We start from the raw sequence: 22,941 nt of genomic DNA, 5'->3' as shown, positions 1-22,941 counted from the left end.
ATGAACCAAATTGCAAAATATATATTATATATATATATGTATATATATATTATATATATATATATATATGTATATATATATATATATATATATATATACATATACACATATATATACATATACATATATACATATATATACATATATATGTATATATACATATATCGATATATATACACGTATATGTGTATATATACGTATATGTATATATATACATATACATACATATATATATATATATATATATATATATATATATATATATATATATATATATATATATATATATATATATATATATACATATATATATATATTTATATATACATATAAAACGAACAACAAACAAAAAGAGAAAGAGCGCCAATTCCAGTGAGTCCACTTGAACCACCGCCGTCATGTCACAATGTGTTTGACATTCAACAACCAGCATGCGTCCACCACAGTGATGATGAAATGCATCATGGGATGGCGTTAAAAGACACACTGCGTGTGCATATTTTATTTGCAATATAATCGAACAAGTGTGTAGTGTTTGGTTATGTTGTGTGTTTTTTAAATGTTGCCATTAATGAAGAGTATGGTTAAAATGGCTCCTATTATACAGTAAGCCCCGCCCCCTCCATCGCAGGGCTTACATTCCAGACCACCCCTACAATGAGCTAAATCTGCCATATAGAAATAGCCTCTCTAAATACTCCCTTGGCATGTTTTTCTAGCACGCGTGGCACTTATTTTTCATGACTACAGACTTTTAAAATAATACAAACACAAGAGCAAAGATAAGACAAGAATATTGTACAGTGTAACCAATCCCTCCAGGTGCTTATGGCAAACAAATCCCGTTTTTTTCCCTAAAGTATCAAACTTATCATCTGACAATATACATGAACCATCAGGGCCAAAGATGTACATTAGAAAACGAGCCTACAGTCGTGGCTTTCTGTCGGCATACAAAGCAGGATTGAAGAGGATTTGACATTTGATCAAAAACCAGGCACAACTTGAAATACTTTGAAATTTACAGTGTCCAACGAAATAGTATGCTGCCATTTAAATGCCAAATTACACCTAAAATAGATGGTAGACAGAAAAAAAAATGGAGTTATAAACAGCACAAAAAAAATCTGCTAAATAGTGGTAACTGCGATCCCAGAACCCGCAATGGTTTACTGTGTATTTGGTTTTCATATTGGTCAACGGAATAAATACTATTATGTACTATGTGCTTCGTGTAATGTGGTGTATTTGTATCAAATGTCGCCCACCTCAACCGTGCATCCAAATTCCCCATCCCTATTCAAAACGGTAAAAGCTTACGCAGAGCCAACGGATACGCATTCGAGCACTTGGCGACGCTGGATGAAACAGACCTGTGCACTAAATGTGTCACCAGACTACACTTAAGGAACATTACATACACCAAAAAATGAGCATATAAGCAATCGGCGGAGATCTAATTGAGACAATTAGATCCAAAATGGGGTCACCCTGTCAACATACGAGGACGGCAATGCCGGCAGCGGTGCCATGCAGCATGAAAACATGCTGGGCTTCCACTCACACACTTACACACTTGGCTCAGCTTTACCTTCACAATGCAGACTGTCCGTATTGGTCCAAAGTGGCTCCTGTCACGATTACGGCAAATCTTAAAAGGTCACATTGTCTGCGGGATAACTTAGTCGGTGTTGACACATGGGGGCCTCAACTCAATTAAAATACCCTCGGTCAAACTGCGGCACAATCGTTTATTCACATCCGTTGTGGAAGTGCTAATGAGGTGACAATATCAAGTTCACTTCCCGGCAAAAATACTTGAGCGGGGTTTCATCCGTATTCAAATCTTCCACTTTACAATTTAGAATAAAGCATACAGGTTTTAGTTGCGTTAGTACTTAGTTGGGTCTTTTATGACTTACACATACATTTCACGAGTGGCCTTTACTTGTTTCTGCAAACAGTCAAACGGCAAATATACAATAAGGCCTTCAAAGCTGCAACGTTTGAACTGACAGTCGGTCGAGGCACGCGCAAAAGCTGAGGCTTACCGATGACGGCATCCTGGAGGGTGGTCTTGATCAGGGCTCCGTTCTCGCCGTCGGCTCTCTGGCTCAACATCAGCGTCGTCGGTGCGCAGGAGGAATTTTCATCATTGGGGTGCACAATACAAATGATCACCATCGGCGCGAAATAAGCATCAGTGGCCAGAGTACAAAATTGCATCGTTGGTGGAGAGGACAAATTAGCATCACAGGCTAAATCTGCATCGTTGGCATCAACCGATTATACCAGCACTAGACTGTAGAAACAAGCTTAATTGGAGCACAATAGAAATTGAAAAAAAATGCGTGCAATGAATGTAGCACGAATGTCACGATGAATTTGGCAATATGGGTGCGCAAGAGAAATCGGGTGCTGTGTTTTGATGACAAAAAAATGACTGTGTTTCTCGCCGGCTACTGTTTGACCTGGGCATGCTTTCATATGGGAAGGAATCCAGGAATCGTGTTGCAAGCGCTTCCCTTCACCTGTGCGTCCCCGACGACGTCACTGCGTCCTTGCGTTTCATGAAGCGATATCCCCGGGCAGGGCATTGAGATGCATGCTCGCACTGCGTCGTGCGACTCTCTCCTTCCAACTGAACTGAAGCAAAACAGCCACTCATCAACAAATGACAACAGTTCCGAGCAGTTATTGGATGACGCAAACAGGCTGGCTTCACGTTTACGCTGCGCGCTTCGAGAGGCACAAGAGCATTCTGATTCTTATTGCGCACGCGCCACACCTGGGATATGCGTCAAGGCAAGTACAAAGAAAAAAAAAACATGGAATCGGTCTTACCAGTCTTTCCCATCACTTTTTCTCCGGTCTCTCTTCTTGTCCGCCTTGGTCTGCTTCCCCCCGAGCAGCGACGTAATCTTCTGATCCCTCTTGTCTTCTTTCGCCTTGGCCATGTCCGTCTTCTTGGGCACAGGAATCTTACCCTTGCGAAAGCCGAACCAGTTGGCCAAGGTGGATCCGGATTTCTGCTTGACTTCGCTACTCCTCTCCTGCTCCTGAGACTTGTGCAAGTTCTCCTCGATCCCGAGCATGACCTTCTCCTCGATGGTGGTTATGGTACTGTGCCTCTCTGGTTCTTCGCAGACAGGTTCTCCAAAGGCGCTGCAGAACTGTTGCTCAATCTGAAGGCGTCTGGCTTGTTCTCGTTGGAGTTTAAGACTCTGGAGTCTTTCACTAGATGAGCCCAAACACGGAGGAACTGCCAGGCCTTCTTCAATGAGGAAGTTGTTCAGGAGTGATCGGTTCATGGGGCAGTGGTAGCTACTGGAGCAGCTCATACTTCCAGGGAGAATATCACCCAGGGAGTTTAAGGAGCTCCCGGAGTGCGTTTTGATCTGAGTGCGCACCTTGCCGGACCGATTGAAGCTGGGTCGGTCCATGTAGCGAGCCCCGAAGCTCTGGCTTCGAGCCTTGGCCCCGTTCATGCCCATCACTGGCTTCAGCGGGGGTCTGGTGGACACAGAGACGGAACGCTTGAAGAGCCAGCCTTCCTCGTCGAAGCCCCAGTCCAGCATCGCGCCACCGTCCGGCGCGACTGGAGCACCGCAGGGCTCGGAATCCAGAGAATTACAACGGGTCTCGATCTTCCGCCGGGCTTTGCCGCATTCATTCATCATGTGGGGGTCGCAAATGTATGTTTGGTAGGTTTGGATACCTTTAATGGATGGGCTTGTTTCATCCTTGTTCTGGCGACTGAACATGAGGAATGTACCGCCCTCCGGTGCCGAGATTGCCTCGTGGGATCTAGCGTTTGCGGGAAGAGACATTTTTGCAGCTCTGGACCCAGTGCTTTGACAGTTGTGATAGTAGACATTGGAGTACGTCTGAGGCAGGACTTCGGAAAGTTTTGGCTCGCTAATGCTCTGCTGAGACCTTTGTAAGACATTCGGATTTGGCAACAAAGAGGGTGCGACCATTCCACTGTGGTAAGCGACGGCTCTCTCAACGGCAGATTCCAAATCCTGCGTTTCTAGACTGGGGACGGCCGGCACCCTGGACGAATGACCGTTGAAGACAACTTTGGCAGCTTGATTTTCTGCTGGAAAGCTGCTCTGCTGACCGGACAAAGTCTTTCCCACAGTGGCGCTCTGAGGACGAGTCACACGTCCAGAGTCTGACATGGTTCTGAGCAGGAGTGAAGTCGTCCTACCCGGCGGAGGCGGGGCAGGCGGAGAGCCGATTTCCGAAGAGGACAGCTCCGTGAGCTGCTCCTGGTGCTGTCTGTTGTCACACTCCTCACTTTTGGACAAAATTCTTACTGCTTGTTGCTGTGTCTCTGGAGTCTTTGAATCTTCATCAACGACAATAGGTTTGGTCACTGCCGCACTTTTGACAGGTGACGCGAGAGGCGAGCGCTGTTGTACGCGCTCCAAAGACTTGCAAGTCGATGCAGAGTCATCGTCTTTTTCTGCCTCATGAGCCGAACTGTGCAGTTTTCCGTGACCGGCCCTTTTGTTGGGGCTCCCGGGTTTGTGGCCTCGGATGAGGTTTTGATGGAGAGGCGAGTGGATGTGCTTGTGGTGTTCCGGTCCGGCGTCGGCACTCTTGCTGCGCAGGATGAACGCCTTCCTGGCCGAGTCACAAAGCTGCGGCTTGGGCTTTAGGTTCCTTGAAATGCCGCCGTCCCGTTGGTGAGAAACTTCTGCCGAAGAGCTGCGCTGTCTGGCTTCGCTCACACAGCTCAAAGCTCTTGTGGCAGAATGCCGCACGGCCGGGTTTGCATCCCTTGCTCGGGATTCCAAGTCCATGCGGTCCAGCCGGGATTTGCGGTCGCTGGACCGTTCCTGGTTGTTGTTGCTGTCGCTCAACATGACACCAGAGTTCTCGGTTTCTTCTTGTGAGTGCTCTTCTAGGCTCTCTTTTTCTAGCTTCCACGCTGGGTCTGCCAAGAATATGAAGTTGTCTGAAACGGTGTTCCCTAAAGGCTCTTTTGACCCATCATCTGATTGGACTTCCCCTGACATGTTGTCACTGGATTCCTGACTTTGCGACATATGCGAGTTGTTGCTGCTCTCATCAGAGTCCACAACGGTAATGCCTCCGTTTACATTTTTGTTTGTCTTGGCCGTCATCCCCAACGGGTTACTCTTGACACCCAAAGAGTAGATGCCCTCATTGGAGGTCATGCAGTCCTTGCAGTGCGCTACGGACCCGGGGTAGGGTTTCTCCTTTGAGACGCTGGTCTGAAGATGCTTGAGGCCTTTCAGGATATGGCCTTCCTTCCAGCCGAGCTCTGTCTGATGACCGGATACGGCACCCACGCTCATCCTTTTGTCCCGGCCAGTGGCGCACTGCATCGCAAGGGATATCAACATCTACTGCATTAATCGTGACATTGACAATGTTAGAGAACATTTGAGATGAGTAATTCACCTGTTTGGACAGACCGCGCCCCTCAGCCCATGTGTGCGAGCCGCTGGAGTATTCACTACCAGCACTGGATAAAGACAGATCACTACCACTCCCGCTACTACGCGGGCACGTTAGACTCAAGAGACTGGGCCACCGTCCCGCAGCAATACCCACTTTTCCGTTCCTTTGGAGTGCCTGGACATAAGAAACCATTTTGCTTTCAAGGTAATTGCTGAGCATCACCAATCCGTCTCGGGCTCTAACTCCTGCTTCCGATTGGGCCTCATTTGGGCAAATTAGCCAGTAAGAGTTCTTCCATTTTGGTTTTTGAAGCAGCCGTTTTCCAAGGCATTTCATAATAGGAATTTGCCGAAATGAGCCGCAATCGTTAGTCTCGACTTGCAACAGGCCACAAAGTCAGGAAAGTTGCAGCAATCCAATGTCATCTGGTGATGTGAAGGGGAAACGTGCTCGAGTTGTCCCGGCATCAGTGCATCCCTCTGACAATCTTGTGTTTAGTATACTTTGTGTTGTGGAATCTCTGTGGGACCAATAAAGGACGATCATTTTTGTTTGTGACTTCACTGGAGACGAGTGCATTTAAAATTCAAGCCTCAGGTGTGAGGCGATAATATCACACACGGCTTTCTCGATAGCTGGGGATGTTGCAATAAATCAAGAATTTAATGTTTTGCACAAGGTTGTTGGTTTTTTTTTTGTTTTTTTTTAATTCAGCCCCGGGAGCCAAGTTCAGTCAGCATCATAAAATTTGGTGGACATGTTTATCATGAGTAGATCTAGATCTAGAAAAAAAGTCTTTAGAAGCCATGCCTGAAAAGAAGAGGAAGTCAAGCATTTTGGTTTCAATCGGCCATTTCAGGTTCATTTTGGCCATTTTCAGGCATCCTGAAACTCCTCCTTGAGGTTTTTGCAACCTGCTACCAAAGTTGAACCTCTGTCACCAGACAGACGGACAATGATGAATTACCAATCAATGGACTTTTCGCCACTGCATGTGGATCGAGGACGGTAGAGCATTTCCCGACTTGCCATATAACACAAAAGTAGAAGAGCGAGAAAAGAGGCCTTGTTCACAATGGCTTTCGGCATCGTTGTGGTAATGCATACAGATATGGTCGACAAAGGCCAAAGCTCTGTCAAGTCAAAAAGAATGACCTTTGCAGAAAAGGTTAAAGACAGCATTCCTTGGCCTGCTCACCTCACAGCATGCAAAATTACCTGCCATGCCTTTGACGAATATTGTCTTTGGATGCGGCGTAATTACTACACGTGTTGCCCAAGAAATGACATCACATTTGTACTTGCTGTTTGCATCTACTGTATTTACAATATCAATTTCAAATAAAACCATCATTAAAAAAAAAATGCTTGACAGGTAAAAAAAAATCAAAATAAAGTTGGGAAGGTTAAAATGAGGTTTTCAGAAATCACCTTAACGTTACACACGTTAAAATAAAATTACCTCAAAAAAGAAAACTCAAAGTTGCACATGTTAAACATATGACTACCATACAACCCTAAAAGTTATACTTTTATGACTACCGTAAAACCCTGAAATTTACGCAGATTAAAATCAGGTTACTCTAAAGACCTCAAAAGTTGTCCGGATTAAAATAAAAACACAGCAAAACAGCCAAACGAAAATTGCACGGATTAAAACGAAAAATACCACAAAAACACCCAAAATTGCGCAGGCAAAAATAAATCCACCGGAAGAGCCTCAGAGTTGCACATGCTAAAAAGATCAAAGTTCAAATAAAAACTAGCTTAAAAAAAAAGTAAAATTGCTCAAGTTTGAACAAATCTCCAAAAGTTTCAAATAAAACACTGCAAAGATCTCAAAAGTTGTGCAGGTCAAAATCAAACTACCGTTCCAAACAAAATGGTTGCGCAGGTTAACACAAGTCCACTGGAAAACATTTGAAGTTGCGCCAGTTAAAGTCAGACTACGGCAAAACGCCGAGCCGCTTTGGTTGGTATGGCAAGACTTGAGCTCTTACCTGGGGTGCGGGACTTGGGGACATTCGCACGCGTTGTTGGAACAAGACGCTCAGTATGCGGTTCTGCTGCTCCAAGTCAAAGACGCGCGTGCGCAGCTTCACACATTCTTCTTTCAAGTCCTACGACGCACGCGCGCACAATGTCATCTTACTTCAAGCACTTCAAGTATACACGCTGCAAATAGAAAGACGCACCTTTTGAGTGAGGAGAGCCTGGACCACCTGGTTGGCCACCTGGATGAAGAAACAAACCAACGCGCCACTCAAATATGCGTCACAATTTAATGTTGAAAAAAAAAAAGGTCGAAGGTGGAGCTTGTCAAAGTTCGTACAAGCCTTTGGTGTCGCTCTCATGGCCAACTTCCTGTTTAGTTTTCAGCACGGGGGCTTGAGACTTCTTCTGTTCTGATGAATATGTCGCCATGGCCACCAAATGATGTGCAAACTAGAGTCAGGGCCTTCACATTTGTAAACAAGTTTGAGGCCCGGAATTTGTCTGCTTCACCCCAAAATGGCCGGCCTCCTGTTCCGTTTCTGACTGCGACTTTTTCAAGACGCATGTCCACCCAATTTCGTGTCACTTGTTGTGCCACTGAGTGACCTTTGCGGGGTTATGTTCTGGAGCCCCAAATAAATCCATTTTCACTGGGCCACATGCCAAAATTGCAGACTTGTCCACTATGTTGAGAGCCCTCAAAAAGGCGAATTAGTCAGAGTGTCCACAAATTCCAAGAGGGCCTTTCAAGAAAGCTTCTCGTGCATTTGAGGCAACATTTGCATCAGGTACAGCCTGGGACACCAGTTTCACCCATTGACACAAAAGTTGAACCGGGCGTCTTGAGGGCTCATGTCCAAGTTTGAACAGGAAGCCTGCCATTTTGGCTTAAAGCAGCCATTTTGGATGAACTCAAGGGATTGTGTTGGGCAATTTCCCGTTTGACCGTTGCCCCAAAAATTTGGTGGACTTCAATCAGAACAGGACGCACGACAAATTGTCAAAGAACCATGCCCAAAATTCAAGTCGGCCATTTTAGTTTGAAGCATTGCAATTTGGGATGAGGTTGCGTACTTTGACAAAGCTCCTAGCTGGGAATTTGTGCAAAAGATGTCAAAGTATGATGAGCATTTTGACGATTAGTCAAGCAACGAAAGTAAAGCTAAATGAAAAAGTTTTCACCGTTTCTTACCTCATCCAGGCAGCGTTCGTACTGCTTCCTTTGGTTGTCGTTTTCCAACGACAGAGCAGAGTTCTCAGCCTGCAGGAGCCAGATGGACACTTGATGTAAAACATTGTATTCAACGTCTTCGGTGGATGAACTCACATCGCAGTGGCCAGCGTGGATAGCTGTGCTCAATACTTTGGTTGATCATAATAGCAAAAAATGTTTTGCAGGGCAAAATTCTTTGGAGGGAATGTGGGCGCAGAGCATAAAAAGGTCACACGTCAGCTGGAAGACTCGCAATCAAGAGTGCAGAAAAGGTCAGACGCGAACAAAGTGAAGTCAAGTGTCATGTGTTTACTTGAAACGCGCCACTTGTCGAAAGGTGCACCGGAATTCTTTTGTTCGATGCGTGACTGGCATTTGAGGCAATGTTTAGTTTAATGGGCCGTCGGGACGCTCGGCCAAGTCAACAAATGAGCAGCATGTCTGGTGACACAAATGATTGTCAAATCTTTGGCTAATTATACTAGACGGCTTTGGACTGGGGCTCGCAAGGCGGTCTGGGAAGCACCAACTGAATTTGGCGTCACAGTTTTCACGGTCTTGATGGATTCACAGGAAAGAGCGAGAAGGAAAGCGCTCGGTCTACTACCTCCAGAGCTCGGAGTCGTTCCAGCATGGAATTGCCGTCGGTGTTTTCCTCCGGGCCAGCGCCGGCCTCAAGCGTCTTCGACGTCTCGGTTTCTGAGGCTGCCGGACCCTCCAGACTGTCTTGCTGCTTCCACATTTCCTCCAAAAGTTTGTCCTGGAACAAACCACAAATGCGCTGGGATTCTGCCAAGTTCTTCAACTTGAGGCCATTATCACGAGAGGTGTGATTAAATCTTAAGTCTTTGCTACCTTATATGCTTTCATCAGGTCCAGTGGGTCCACCTTGGGGCCCTCCAAAGAGTCCTGGTTCTGTAGTAGGGCTTGCACAGTCTCCTCCATCCTGCATTTTGACAGAAAAAGTAGAAAACTGCTGAAAAATACGGCCCTGTGATTTTGGGTAATTGCCAACGCCCTTAATCGAGGGCAAACTACGAGGAGGTGGTCCAAGTCACGGCTTCTCAATCGTTTGAGTCCAGTTTTGCCAAGGACCACCTCATAATCCTAACGTCAACCGAACACAACTACCATGTGTACATCTATCGTAGGAATTAAAAAGTTGCCCATTTTGGAGAAAAAAGTATTTTTTGAAAGGGAAAAAGTTGTAATGCTGTGAGAATGCTATGTGGGGTTAAAACCATTGTAAATCTTGAAGGGGGAGGTGCATTTTACCATGTGAATATCAAAAACACAACTTTATTCTTGTAAATAAAGGTCCAATTTGTTTTCTTCCAACTTGGCAGCGGCCGATCCAGCGCACCTCGCCACTTTGCTTGTTTGGTTTTCGCCTTTTGTTTCTTTGTCAACAAAGTCCATTTTTGCGCAGCATATTTACTGCCGATCACACAAATTGGGCGTTGGCACAAGCACAAATTACGGGGCGACAGTATGCTCATTGGGAACACTTCCAAGCTTTTGATGTTTTGTTTTGCAACATTTTCAGCACTGCAGTTGCAGCGTTAATAATCCAATATGTGGCCCCGAAGGTTCCTCCAAAGCTTCGGCGGCACGATTTGCGTAGTCCTGCGGGGCCGCCGCGCTTTTAGGCACAACAACACTAATGAGACGCTGGATGTATTCAAATGATATCAAAAACAACCCAAACACTGAACGGAATCATTACTTGCCACCCACGCCACCGGTTTTTTTTCTTGGTGTTCATTTTCCTTCTTGGACCCCTTCCAATTTGCCAACTGGCTTTGCCACGTGCAAGGTCAGTAGTGACTGAGAGACATTCTTCATACATCAGTCCGCAGATGGTCACGCACCTCATCTCACACCCGGCTGAGCATCCGCAGAGATGCTCGCAGAGAGCGGCTTGTCCACAACTCGAGAGTTGGCCCGCTTGCTTATTATTCCTCTTCATCACACAGGCGGGAAATCAATGGCACACTCCGAGTCAATGCACAAGTTCAAGCAGTTCAGACTGCACTGCAGCATTGCTTACGGTGTCTTTCAAAGACATTCGGATTTGCGCTGCACGACTTTCTCACGAACGGATGCGCGATCGTCGCGGTCCACATATAACGAACCGCATGAAGCCACAAATCACTCGATGGCGGCCATCCTGAACGCGGCTTCATTCAATGACATTGATTTGTCGTTCAAAATTGTCGCCTAATGTCGCTGTCAAATGTTTAGGTGATGACGTGTGGGATTTATGAAGGTGTGATGACGACAATGTTCTTTTTCAAATCACCTGTCGGCCGAGTTGTGCGATCGCTTCGGTGAAGTCTTCGGTTCGGCTTCAAATACAAGGCAGAATGAGCCGCCGGTGAGTATTTTTAGAAACACATTTGCACTTGAACGAGACCAAAACAGAACGAAAGCTGCGAGCCGCCGTCAAGGCGCCCTCACAATCTCCTTTTCATGGCCAGTCCCCCGAAAACGATCATGAAAATTTGACACGTTACACACAGCGTCCGCAAAAGAGCTTCGAAATCTGGCCAAGACGACGACGAGTGCCTCCGGTTGGGACTCATTTGGGCAAATTCCCGTGTCCAAGTTGGTGGGTCCTTGGAACTGCGCATCTTACGACTTATGAGCAAAAAGCTTGTTGTGAAAATATGTCTGAAATGAATCAATTGAGCTGAATTTGACCCAAACGGCTGTGCTTCAAACTTCCTGTTCAATTTCAGGCAAGGGGCCCTGAGACTTTTTGGTCCATCCGGTTATGAAAGACATGGCCACCTCAACCAGTCGAACGGATGTGTCGGATTGATTTTTTATTTTTATTTATTTATTTTTTTAAGTTAAGTACAGAGCAAGGCTTAATGGAATTCACCCATAGCAGCTGTAATTCAAAACAAAATGGCTGACTTCCTGTTCACCTTTCGGCACGGGCCCTTGAGACTTTTTGGTGCATCCTGCCACGACAGACATGTTCGGTCAATTTCACGTTGTGGGGCGAATCTGGCGCCGGGGGCTGATGAACAAAAAAAAAACATTCCAACAAAATTGCCGGCCTTCCCGGAATTCACACAAACTGGCTGCGCTTCAAACAAAAATGACCGACTTCCCGTTCAATTTCAAGCACAAGTCGCTGAGACTTTTTGGTGCGTCCTGTTAGGATTGACACGTCTACCCAATTTCGGGTCCATCACACACACACAAACTGGTGTTTGGGGCAGATTTTCTCCACCTTTCCAGGTGACTTTGGATGAGGTTGTGTTGGGGGAATTGCTGGGCCTTTTGTTTTCACTTGAGAATGGCTCAGTTTGACATGTGCGTTTTTACCCGGAGAAGTGCTGGTGCAGTGTCACCATCTGCCGGAGACTCCACCGCGAGTCGGCCTGCTTCCCTTCCGTCCGCGCACAAATGTTGCTGGTCCTCCAGGTATCGCGTACGACTGATGAGCGGGATCACGATTGCTGGCTGCGGGGGACACAAATAAACACTTGCTTGTTGTTCACATTGGAATTGCGCTGACAATTGCAGACAAAGTCAAATACAGCTCTTGTCCTCCAAAACCCAATTTGACTTGATTTTTGTTTTTGAAATGAATCATTGCAATTTTTTGTTCCATACAAGTGGCCTTTTAGTGCAAGTTTCGGTACATCCTCCAAAATCCAATTCATATGTCTTTATTTTGTTGCAACTACTAATACACTCGTAATTATTGATGAGTGAAATGATGAACAAACTGTCGGCATTCTCCTTTTAGCTCTTTTGTATCTCGGTGAAAACGACGTGAAACCAAAGTAACAATTAAGTGAGAAGGACCCCCTTGCAACGTAAGAAAACAACTGACCCTGACGGCAGTTGCACTAATCAGTGGAGAATTGGGTGGACATGTCATGTCATCTCATAACAGGACACACCCTAAAGTCTAAAAAGAAAACAAAAAGGCATGAAATTGAGCAGAACATTGGACATTTGGCTTTGAAGCAACAACTTTGTGGAAATTCAAGACCTCAAACTTTGCTAGAAAGTTAAAATAAAAAAAATAAAAAAGATCAAACCAGTCACCAGCTTCAGTGATCAACTTGAAATGGGTGGACATGACTGTTAGAGCAGGACGCAGGAAAACGCCACAAGGAGCCATGGCCAACAATGAACAGGACGGTCGGCGGCCATTTTGCTTCAAAGTGCAGCCATTTGGGGTCAAGTCCAAGCCTTCTACTGTCTTACAAACATTTTGGAATCAGTCCCTGCCATCAGTGTCACCCATCAAGCCCAAATTTTGTGGGCAAGTTTATCAAAACATCTTGCACAAAATGTGACCCGATATCATCCACGCCTGAGAAATGAATCCAGGTCAAGTGTGATGATCGCACTTGCGGCCACGTCTGACTCACGCTGATGCTGCCCAACTAAAGAGACACAACACATGCGCCACTGCCACACGTCAATAATCACTACTTTTGGACACAAGTCGAACCAAGGAGGCTTCATGAGGACGAAGACTGACAAGTGGAGGAAAAAAGCGAATATGTCGTTGATCAGCAAGGCAAGGCACGGCACAGCACAGCACAGCACAGCACAGCACAGCACAGCACAGCACAGCACAGCACAGCACAGCACAGCACAGCACAGCACAGCACAGCACAGCACAGCACAGCACAGCACAGCACAGCACAGCCATCTTGTGGCGATGAGCGGAAACAGGTGGCAAAAGGGATTCTCGTCAAATGAAGCCCGCTCTTATGTATGCCAAATTGTTTGGTGCACCGGGAGTGGACGTGGCTCGGTATGAGGTTTACGCTTCAATAAATCAGCCACAAATGAGCACACGGCGAAACCATGACCGACTATTCGCTCAACCCGTCGTGCATTAGCTTTGGGACGATTGGAAATGGGATCGTGAGAATCTCGCTTATGTTTCACGTCACCCTTGAAAAGAGAAATCTGCAATTGTAATTTGCCAAATTATTATTTTTCATTTACACGCCATTATGAAACTTTTGAAATATTTCCCCGGCAGTGAGACATGAAGCTAAAGGAGGTGAAAAAATGATCTTAACATACATAAATAGATAAAGCGTCGGGTCACACTTAGCCATGGGTGTTTTACGAGTTAAAACGTTATTATTATTTTTTTAATTACAACAACAACCTCCCACCCCCCTTTTTTATTTATTTATTTTTTACACATAACCGGTGGGTTATGGTCTAAACTTTCTGGTCAGAGGGAAGAGCATCGAAAGTACATTTTAGCACTTCACCTGCGGTGCTTGATTTTGTTCCCCTTCGGCATCATTTTGTCACTTGATCTGCAGCCTGTGCGAGCTTGCCAACGTCAATGGTGTTCTCCAAATGTGTCCAGTAGATGGAGCTGTGCATTCACTTTCAGCTGCTAGTCTTGCGTCTTCCCAACTGCTCAAGTATGGGAAGTATTCTCTTCTCTGTCCGTCTCCCACTCAAAGGAGGGCAAGTTGTGTGGCCCCGCGCAGGCTGCGATAAGGAAGACTTCAACAAAATGAAATCTGAGCTCTGGCTGCTCCTTTTGCATGACGAATCCTCAAAATCACCGGGCAAATTTGGACATCAAGTGGCGTAGAGCAAAATAAAAAATGAAAACAACATTACAATTTGGTGTTGGGGACACGTGCCCCCATTTGAGAGAATTCCTAAGCAAGACTTTGCTGCGAGTAGCAGCTCCGAAATCTTGAAACCAAATTGAGCCGCTTCAGGTTCACTTTCGGTCAAGGCTCTGTGAGACTTTTTCATGAGTCCTGTAAAGTCCATCAAAATTCGTGTGTTGATCAGTGAAACCGGTGTCAGGGTGATTTTTCTTCTACTTTCTAACCAAGTGTGAGGACTTGAATTTGCCCAAAATGGCCACTTGAAACCAAATGTTCCATTTCGGACTTGACCGTGTCCTCGCAGTTCCGCGTCGATGGGTGACATCGCCAAGACGTGCTGCCGGCCATCTTGAAGGCCCCAAAAAGGCGATTACAAATGAAAAGAGTGATTCCGAGCGAGCCTTTGCGCTGCCTGGCACCCTCAAAACGTGAACGGCCTCAGGTGTACATTCGCCACATGTGAGTCACTCGCAGTGACTGTTGCCAAGGAAACGTTGCCTCTGCTGACCTACAAATGATTTCTGGGACCTTTGCAGACTTGTCTGGGACAAGAACCGCAATGAAGACATTCTAGTTCATTTCAAACCATTTGAACTCATTCGCTGCCGTTGACCAATTTATTTGTCTTTTCGCAGTCCCGCCATTCGATCCCGGGCACTTATTTATATTTTTCTCAAACGTTAGGGTAAAAGGGGGTCTGAAAATGGCTGGCAGTGAATGAGTTAAAACCGATCTGATGCAGGAATGTCGTTGCGGTGCGTCATTGGCGACGAGCTCCACATGTGTCCTCATTTCAAATGTTGTCAGAAGCCTCAAGCAGTCAACTGTATGATGAGACAATCACACACGACGCTGACGACGAGGCGGCGTATGTTTTAATGCGCTGCTCCGGAAACAAACGCGGCGGCGCTGCTCAGCCTCTGGCTAGCGGACGTGACGGCTAGCGAGATGCTTCGGCGCTACGTCAAACCTATTCACAACTTCTTTAACTGGTAACGAAGGGTTAAGAGTGGCGATGAACGCGGCAAAGAGTAAAGATGAGTCAAAACATCAGCGCATTGGAGTGACGGGAGGCGTCTTCGGCAAAGGAGCCAAGCCACGGTGCCGGATGGTGACGGCGCCGCCCGTGGCTTGCCCGCCTTTTTGGTGGCGCCTGCCACAAAGGAGCCTGGGCCCATGGTGGCCAAGTTCAAGTCCGAGGAGAGCGGCTGGCGCCCGGCCCAGCGGCTGGACTGGGACAAAGTGGCGCATTGTTGCCGCTTAAACAATCCGCAGACCAACAAAGGCAGCAGCGCGTGCCAGAGCCAGGGAGGGAAGGGCCGCAGTGTAAATGGCGCAATTCCACGTCTTCCTTTGGGCTGGCCGGGGAAGCAAACTGGCCTCGTCAAAGCGGCGATCGTGCCGCTGGCCGCCGCGGGCGTGAATCAGGCCCGGCGGGCGTGCCTCCGGGCCACTGACAACACGCACTTTTGACTGGACCGCAAGCGCTTGCAAATTGACATCCGATTGCTCACACTTTTGCTCTTCTCGAACAATGCCACCGATGTATCTCATCAACTGCATCCTCTTGTCGTAAAACGCACACATGTTTGCTCTTTCTAATTGCCATTAAAAAACAAATTGTCACCCATTCAACAATGTTAAAACGACAAAATGGTGGTCGTGGACAATGTCACGGCGTTGACGCGATCTCAGCATCTTTCAATCTCGTCCATTCGTCGTGGTTATCTTGTCCTAAACGGCAAGCTCATGAGCATTCAATTCGACCGAGCAGTCAGTCAGTCAGTCAGTAGAGGCCGGCAGCGTACGAAGGGCGTTTGACCGTTTGAGCGGCGACGAGAGCTTAGCTTATAGCGCTAGCTAGGTAGAGCGACACAATACAGGTTGACCTGGAAAAAAGAAATTCAAAGACCCTGGATTGATCCAAGAGTATTTCAAAACAAACCTTTTTGTCTACAGAGTGTCTTTGGGAATGTTATTGCCAAGTGGCCAAAAAACGATGCCACCGTGTCTTGTCGATTCCCACGTCATTCGTTTCATATTTACAATGATTGATTTTGGTGCAGCTGGACATTTTGAAGCTCTCTCCTTCACTCGCATAAATACTTGTCATTTTTTCCACCCCGGTGATATTTTTAGCGTGTTTTGAAGTCGGTTGATGTTGCAAAGGTGGTTACCCCGCTGAGACGACGTTACCATTCTGTCGCTCTCGCAGTCTAATCTGGTCCTGCGGCGTCTTTTTTTTGGGAGTAGACGAGTTCAGTCTTTGAGTGAGAGCTATTTATTGCCGATGTGCTTTAAAAAAAAATTTTTTTTTAAAGATATATATATATATGTGATTGTTGTTCTTCAGAGTGACAACAATTAGAATTGAAGGACTAAAGACCTCTGGTGTTTATTGTTAGCTTTTAAATCAGTTACATAAAAAAAATAATAAAAAAGATTGGATATTTGACTTAACAAGTTTATCCAAAATGTAATATGATCAAATTCGATATTATTTCAAACTTGACTATTTCAATGAACAAAGCATTTAACAATAATGTCATTTAGCAATGCCAGCAATGTCAAGTTTCCCTCTGTCTTATCAATTTCACGTCATTTTAAGCATGTCAACTTATTCAACAACCCGTCAGCGCTACGAATACATCTCGTCACTTTCCCGCCACAGAAGTTCAAGTTCAACTAACGATGCTTTTACCGATCCTTTCATGCATCGACTGGAACAATGTCATCATCACACAACATCACCACGTCCGCTATCCACTTTCCGCATCGTTGCAAACGTTTCGTAGTTCTCTTGTGCTAAGCGTGGACTACAAGTGCTTTGATTAACTGTCAATGCCATCATGTGCAATCTTCACATCATTTCAAACGCGTCAACTTCATTCGACATTGCAGGAGAACAACAACATGACGGAACAACTTCATCGAAGCGTGTTTCATCAGTTTTCAACGTCACCAAAGGTGCCGCCCTTATCCCTAGCCGACGAGGCTTTGAACCAGCGTTTTCATTGAACGAGTGCATTTAACAAAGTCCGCATGATTCCAAAGTTGTCCGTTTTGCTTCAAAATACATTCAGCAACGTCGCTCCATCTCACGCCTTTTGTCATCCCCAAACTAGTCCACTTCACGTAAGCATTGTTTCATGGAACAACGCCAGCACATCATTTGAAACTTGCCAATTTCCTTGAACTCGCAAGTTTGTTGACGACCCATTTCACGATGCCACCGCGCCTTGTCAACTTCAATACGTTGACAAGGAGAAAAGAAACAAGAATAACAGCTGGCATTTTGTCTCTCCGCTATATTGCAAGTGAATGACAAATTGTTGAGATGCTGAATGGCGTATTGATGCGAAGCCTCGGAAATGAAAGGCGCCCGCTTCCCTTGGTGACGGTTTCCATTGAAATGCGCCGTGCTGCCGTATAAAGCCACTCCTGGACCTAATTGCATCCAGTCGCTTGTGTCATTGTCCTTGCCATGTCGAGCCTTTTGCCACAGAGCACAACCTTCTTTACATGCGTCCACCAAGAAGCACTTGGTGGGACCCTCCAACCTCTGGGCTAATGCTGACCCCTTTTTTTTTATTTATTTTTTTTTTATATAAACCTGCCTACACAATGGCGCTCAACCGGTCCTATGGAATCCATTCAACCGCTTGATAATGCTGATCCGCATGTGCGTGGTCTACGCAGAGGTCAATACGTGGGTCTCCGTTCATTCTTCATTCTACATTCTTCGGAAAACATCACATCCTTGCTTGATACGTGACTCTTGAAGCCGTTACGCTGACACCAGGCAACAGCATTTTCCCCCCTAGTGCCCAAACTCAATTTCAGTATGCTACAGTGGGCACAGTGACAGAAAAAAATGGGGCATCCTTAGCAGGAAGGAAGGAAGGAATGAGAGCTGTAAGAAGAAGAGCTTTTACGTGGCGCAAATGTGAGCACGTTTTTCCAAAAGATGTTTATGAAGATAGCCGGCCAAAACGGCTGCTTCCGGTCCAACCCAAATATATGCAGTGCAATTCTCCACAAAAGACAATTTGATGCGGTTTTCGACACGGGGGAGCGAAAAGATTCAAGGACGGTTCCGTTCCAAATTGGAACGATTCGATGCAATTTAGTGGATTACGATTTGACTCGATATGCTACGGCTCAGTCCGAGAGGGTACGACGCTCTGACTTTTTAACTTTTAAGACAAAGACGATTCGAGACGCACTCCATATACTTCAAAGTGGAACGAGTCAATTGGCTTTGATTTGATGCGCTCGCATCATTTACATCCAAAACTGACTTTCAAAGCGGTTTTTGTTACATGAAAATAAATATGTGACATAAAAGGTACATAGAGTAGGAAAATTTAGTCAAGGGAATTAATACGATTTTTTTTTGCCTTTTGACTCATGTTTTCTCAGGCCCACTTATTTGTACACAAGCCCTCAACCGGTCCACTTTGCACTCGTACGTCCCCTTTGCATGAAACGGCTATTTTTGCCCGTTTCTTTGGAGAAAACTAGCAGAATGTTCCTTATTTGTCTGTCGGGCATGACTTGCAAGGCGATTGTTTCATGCCTCACACAAGCCAAAGCATTGGCGGAGCCAGCAGAAGTGAGTCAATTATTGATGCGGGTCTTAGCTTAGCCTACTTTCTCTGCTACTTTAGGCAAAGGAAGCACGCTGACTTGTTGCCGTGCGTGACACGTACGTCTCCCAAGTCGTGCATTATACATGGAGCCAGTCTGCAAAGCGTGGCCAATGCTTCAGTCCCATGTTTCGACGGGAAGACAAGAAACATAAGCGTGCCGTCGAAATCAAGGCTTTGAAAATGTGTCAAGAGAAGACCTCGCTGACGCTAATTGAACCAAACTATTATGTGTACACCTGAATGGTGCAGGTGTTAAAAGGTTGAAAAACACTTAAATGTTATGATAGAAAAACCAAAAAGATGTAATGAGTGCCAATTAAAAAAAGGTGTCATCTTAATAAAAAAAAAAAAAAAAGAATTTTTTGGCTGGGATGAAAATTCATTATGTTAACGAGATCGTAATTTTCGAAGAAAAAGTCGTAATAAGAAGAAAGTCACATTTTATATGTTATTACTAACAATTCAAATTTCAAGAAAAAAGTCATCATGTTATGAGAATAAAGTTTCTTTTTTTTTCAAATCGTCATCATGACACAATTTGTCGGGATGAAAATTTGTTATTTTATGAGAATAAAGATGTATTTGCTCAACCATAAAAACCAGAATGAGGAAAAAGTTCTAATGTTAAGATACAAACTGATATTTTTAAGAAGTTGACATGTTAGGAGAATAAAGTCGTATTTTTTTTTATAGAAAAAAAAAGTATAGCGTATTTTGTTGACACTTCCAACTGGGGTGGTAGAGAGGACTCAAATCATCAGCCATGTATTTATGGTACTTGTTTTCCGAATTACTCTGCTTTGGTCAAATGACATGCAAGACTTTGGTCGCTCGTGGTGGCAGCCAAAGTTTTGCCACATGATAGCTTCCAGAAGAAAAAGCACAACGTTACCAGAATAAAGTTGTATTTGGAAATTCACTTGTTCAAATGACTTCCTTTCCTGGTTAAACTTCCAACTTTCATATCATCATGTTGTGGCTTTTCATCTCGGAATAATACAATACTTTCTTTTCATAAAATGACGACTTTTCAATTCAACAAAATACGTCTGGGTTTTTGTCGAGATGCCGCATTTTTTCTTGGAAAAAAATGCAACTTGATTCTCAGGACACGACAACTTCTCAAAAAAACCCATCAATTTCTAATATTCTTTTGACAAGTTTATTTTGGTGAAAATACGACTTGTAAGAGTATTTGTCTTTGTGTGTCTCACGATTACAATTTTTCTTTCTTTATCATGACAACTCCTTGAAAAATACCCATTTGTATCACAACGTTACGACTTTTTTCTTGTTCTCTTGTACGACCTTTTCTTGGGGGGAAAAAACAAGCACCGGTATTTCCCGTAAGATGATGACTTTTCATTTCACCAAAATACAAAGGTCTCTGTTCTTGGAAAGATTAGGACTTTTTTTTTTTTTCTTGGGGGGGCTTTGCCCTCTGAAATGGACAACTTTTTCATTTGCGTGGCATTCCAGCGCCCGCGTTGTAGTTGTGTTTAATTGGCGTTTTGCCGCCCGGAAGTGCCTGTGACGTCACAAGACTTCAGTCCGACCATATGCATGCACCTTTTGGCCTTGACAAAAGGATGCGAACATGTCCGAAAGATGCCATACGATGTCTCAGTTCTAGCTGCTTAAAGCTAAGCTAAGCAGAAGCGCTGCATGTTTGGATTGCGTTTGCTCGCAGCTAAAGCTTGAGTGCAACCGATTTGCCGGCACCTGCATGCCGGAGATCCTCACCTGGCTGGAGATCAACGTCACATGCCTGGAGCGGCGGCGAGCGGCGCGTACCGGCGAATCTGGGTCAGCGGCGGCAGCAGCAGCGGCGGCGGCAGCGGCGGCAGCGGCAGCGGCGGCGGCGGCGGCAGCCGATCCATCGTGGCCTGCCTGCGTGGATGCGCGGATGAGTGGATGCCAGCATCCGCCCTCAGGGGGATCCGCCCGCAGGTCCTCGCATCCTCACGCACCAAAAAAGAAGAACGGGGAGAAAAAATAGGGGGAGGAAGGAGAGGATCTTGAAGCAAGCGCGGCTCTGCCAAGGACTCGGCAGTTTTGCTCCCCTTGGTCTTCGTCCTTCTTCGTCCCACCCCCCCCTCGCGCCGCCCCCCTCGTGGTGGCCTGGCTGCCTAATTTGCCGCTCTATGGCTCTATTTGTGTCTTCCTGTGATGCTCGGCCGCGTTTCCAGCTCGCTGCTCTCGCTCTGGCACTCGCTCGCTCACTTTCTCTCCTCTCTCTCTCTCTCGCGCGCGCGCGCGCGCTCTTTCGGTCCCTCAGCTGCCCAGAGGACGCTGAACATGTGTGGGGGGGTTGCGCCTCTGCATACTTCCCAGGTGTCAATGTGTGGGGGGCATCAAAATGCATTTTTTTGGTGGTTTGCTGCGTGTCTTCCCTGCCCCCTCCCCTTTCCTAACCCAAATTTGGCCTTTTTGCAGTCCTTCAAGAGAAAACGCGTTGAGGATGTGAAAGAAACGTCTAGATATTGTCAGGCTGGAGAAAAAAATTGAAATTGAGAAAAAATACATTTTGTTCCTTTGCTTATTTTAATGTGATGATTTGATGTTACATCGTTGAAATAACGTGCGTTGCCAAACTATCTTTTTCGTCAATTTTGCCTTTTTGAACTCGATCGCTTGCACTCTTAGTTTGGGTTTTTAACCCTCTGGTCATGTTTATTTCTTCTTGTATTCATTTTTTATGAACAAACATGCAGCGGGCCACACACGAAAAAACGATTTTAGATAAACCTTTAAATTAATAATTGTTGCTTCAAAAAAATAAGAAAATTAAGTGTGAAAAATGTAACAAATAATGTTGTTTTATTCTTTCAATTACATGTTTAAAAATATATGTACATTTTTCTAAGTAAACATTTTTGGTGTTCCTACGAAACAAACGCAACAATAATGACGTGTATTGTTACAAATAATAAACAATACAAGTCAAAATCAAAGAGACTATTTTGGTTATTTATTAGAAAACAGGAAGGTTCAAGAAACGAGCTTGATTGTGATTCAAATAGTACAAGCTTTTTTTTTTTTGTTGGCCCGTTTTCCTCGGCCAATGTTGCCTTGAGTCTAGACATGCCGCACATTGCTCCTGCACATTAGCTGACAGCAGCAGAGGAGAAGGGAAGACGAAGTGCAAGGGAGCAATTATGAGGAAAAATTGGACAAACATAGCAAGGGAGGGGGTGAGGGTGTGGGGGGGGGCGGCTTTACGGAGCTACAACAGAGAGCTGCGTGTATTTATAGAAGGCTTGGCGGAGGACGACGTGAGGAAATAAGCTTCTCTATTTTCTCTACGCCGTCACACATGTGCTCGCATCTCGGATGATACGCTGCCAGGCTCAATTAGATCAAAGCTAGCGCATCACACAAACACACACGCGCGCGCGCGCACGCACCCAAAATGCACTTATGTGTCTCTTTTAGGATGGATCATAATCACTCCCGAGTGAGCGCGCTTAGTCACGCTGGTCTTCAGCCAAATCACAAGTCGGCTAACCTATTAGGGGGAAATTAATATTGAGCGGATTGCTGCCTAACATGAAGATTTGGAAGATGCATTTATATGAATGTGTGTGTGTTGCGTGCGTGTGTGTGAATACCTCTGGGCTTCTGCTTTGACCTAGATTAAGTGATGATGCTCGGCAGCCTGACAGCCACTGTGTGTGCTGCACATGCGAGGGGTTCACTCGCCAACCAAAATGGCATGTAAGACGCACGAAAGCAAGCTGAGATGCTGCTGCCATGCTTGTGTGACTGACTCGTCTAAAGCTTCAGCTGGATGCCGTACAAAGACTTACCGAGAGAGAAGCTGGCGGGCGCTCAGGATGAAAAGGGCCTCGAAGGGGGGGGGGGGGGCGGGATGCGGCGGGCTTCGTCATTTTATGTAACCTGAAAAGCTACAAAGAAGGAAAGGATTTCATTGCTGTGAAATCAAAGCAAAACGAGTTGACTCGTGAGCAAACGCTATTGAAACTTTCAAGGATCGGCTCACCTGTTATCACCCGAA

At 45.6% G+C, this 22,941-nt stretch overlaps 1 protein-coding gene across 8 annotated transcripts in view; it reads right to left on the bottom strand.

The window, feature by feature from the left end:
* LOC147136900 (uncharacterized) overlaps nt 1–22,741 on the bottom strand; it is a 29,365-nt gene extending 6,624 nt beyond the window's left edge. The window contains exons 1-12 of one of the 8 annotated variants that reach the window (XR_015089555.1): nt 20,667–22,741; nt 11,984–12,121; nt 9,500–9,590; nt 9,252–9,404; nt 8,624–8,692; nt 7,632–7,670; nt 7,437–7,556; nt 5,437–5,610; nt 2,845–5,354; nt 2,532–2,646; nt 2,052–2,109; nt 1,592–1,954 (exon numbers count right to left, since the gene is read on the bottom strand). Coding sequence is in view for 7 of the 8 variants with exons in the window: in XM_086051585.1 (XP_085907711.1) it covers nt 1,594–1,631; nt 2,052–2,109; nt 2,532–2,646; nt 2,845–5,354; nt 5,437–5,610; nt 7,437–7,556; nt 7,632–7,670; nt 8,624–8,692; nt 9,252–9,404; nt 9,500–9,590; nt 11,984–12,012 (3,396 nt within the window). In the remaining variant the exon portion in view is untranslated. Of the gene's footprint in view, nt 1–358; nt 1,955–2,051; nt 2,110–2,531; nt 2,647–2,844; nt 5,355–5,436; nt 5,611–7,436; nt 7,557–7,631; nt 7,671–8,623; nt 8,693–9,251; nt 9,405–9,499; nt 9,591–11,983; nt 12,122–20,666 lie in introns of those variants that run through there. The other 7 variants (XM_086051587.1, XM_086051585.1, XM_086051586.1 and 4 more) reach the window with 7 other exon arrangements.
* Nucleotides 22,742–22,941: the final 200 nt, after the last annotated feature.

The sequence above is a fragment of the Filicampus tigris genome, chromosome 14 (genome assembly GCF_054856515.1).
Source record: "Filicampus tigris isolate MCC_2025a chromosome 14, RoL_Ftig_1.0, whole genome shotgun sequence".
NCBI lineage: Eukaryota > Metazoa > Chordata > Actinopteri > Syngnathiformes > Syngnathidae > Filicampus > Filicampus tigris.
The sequence above is the reverse complement of the archived record's forward strand: the minus strand, read 5'-3'. Positions and strand labels throughout refer to the sequence as shown.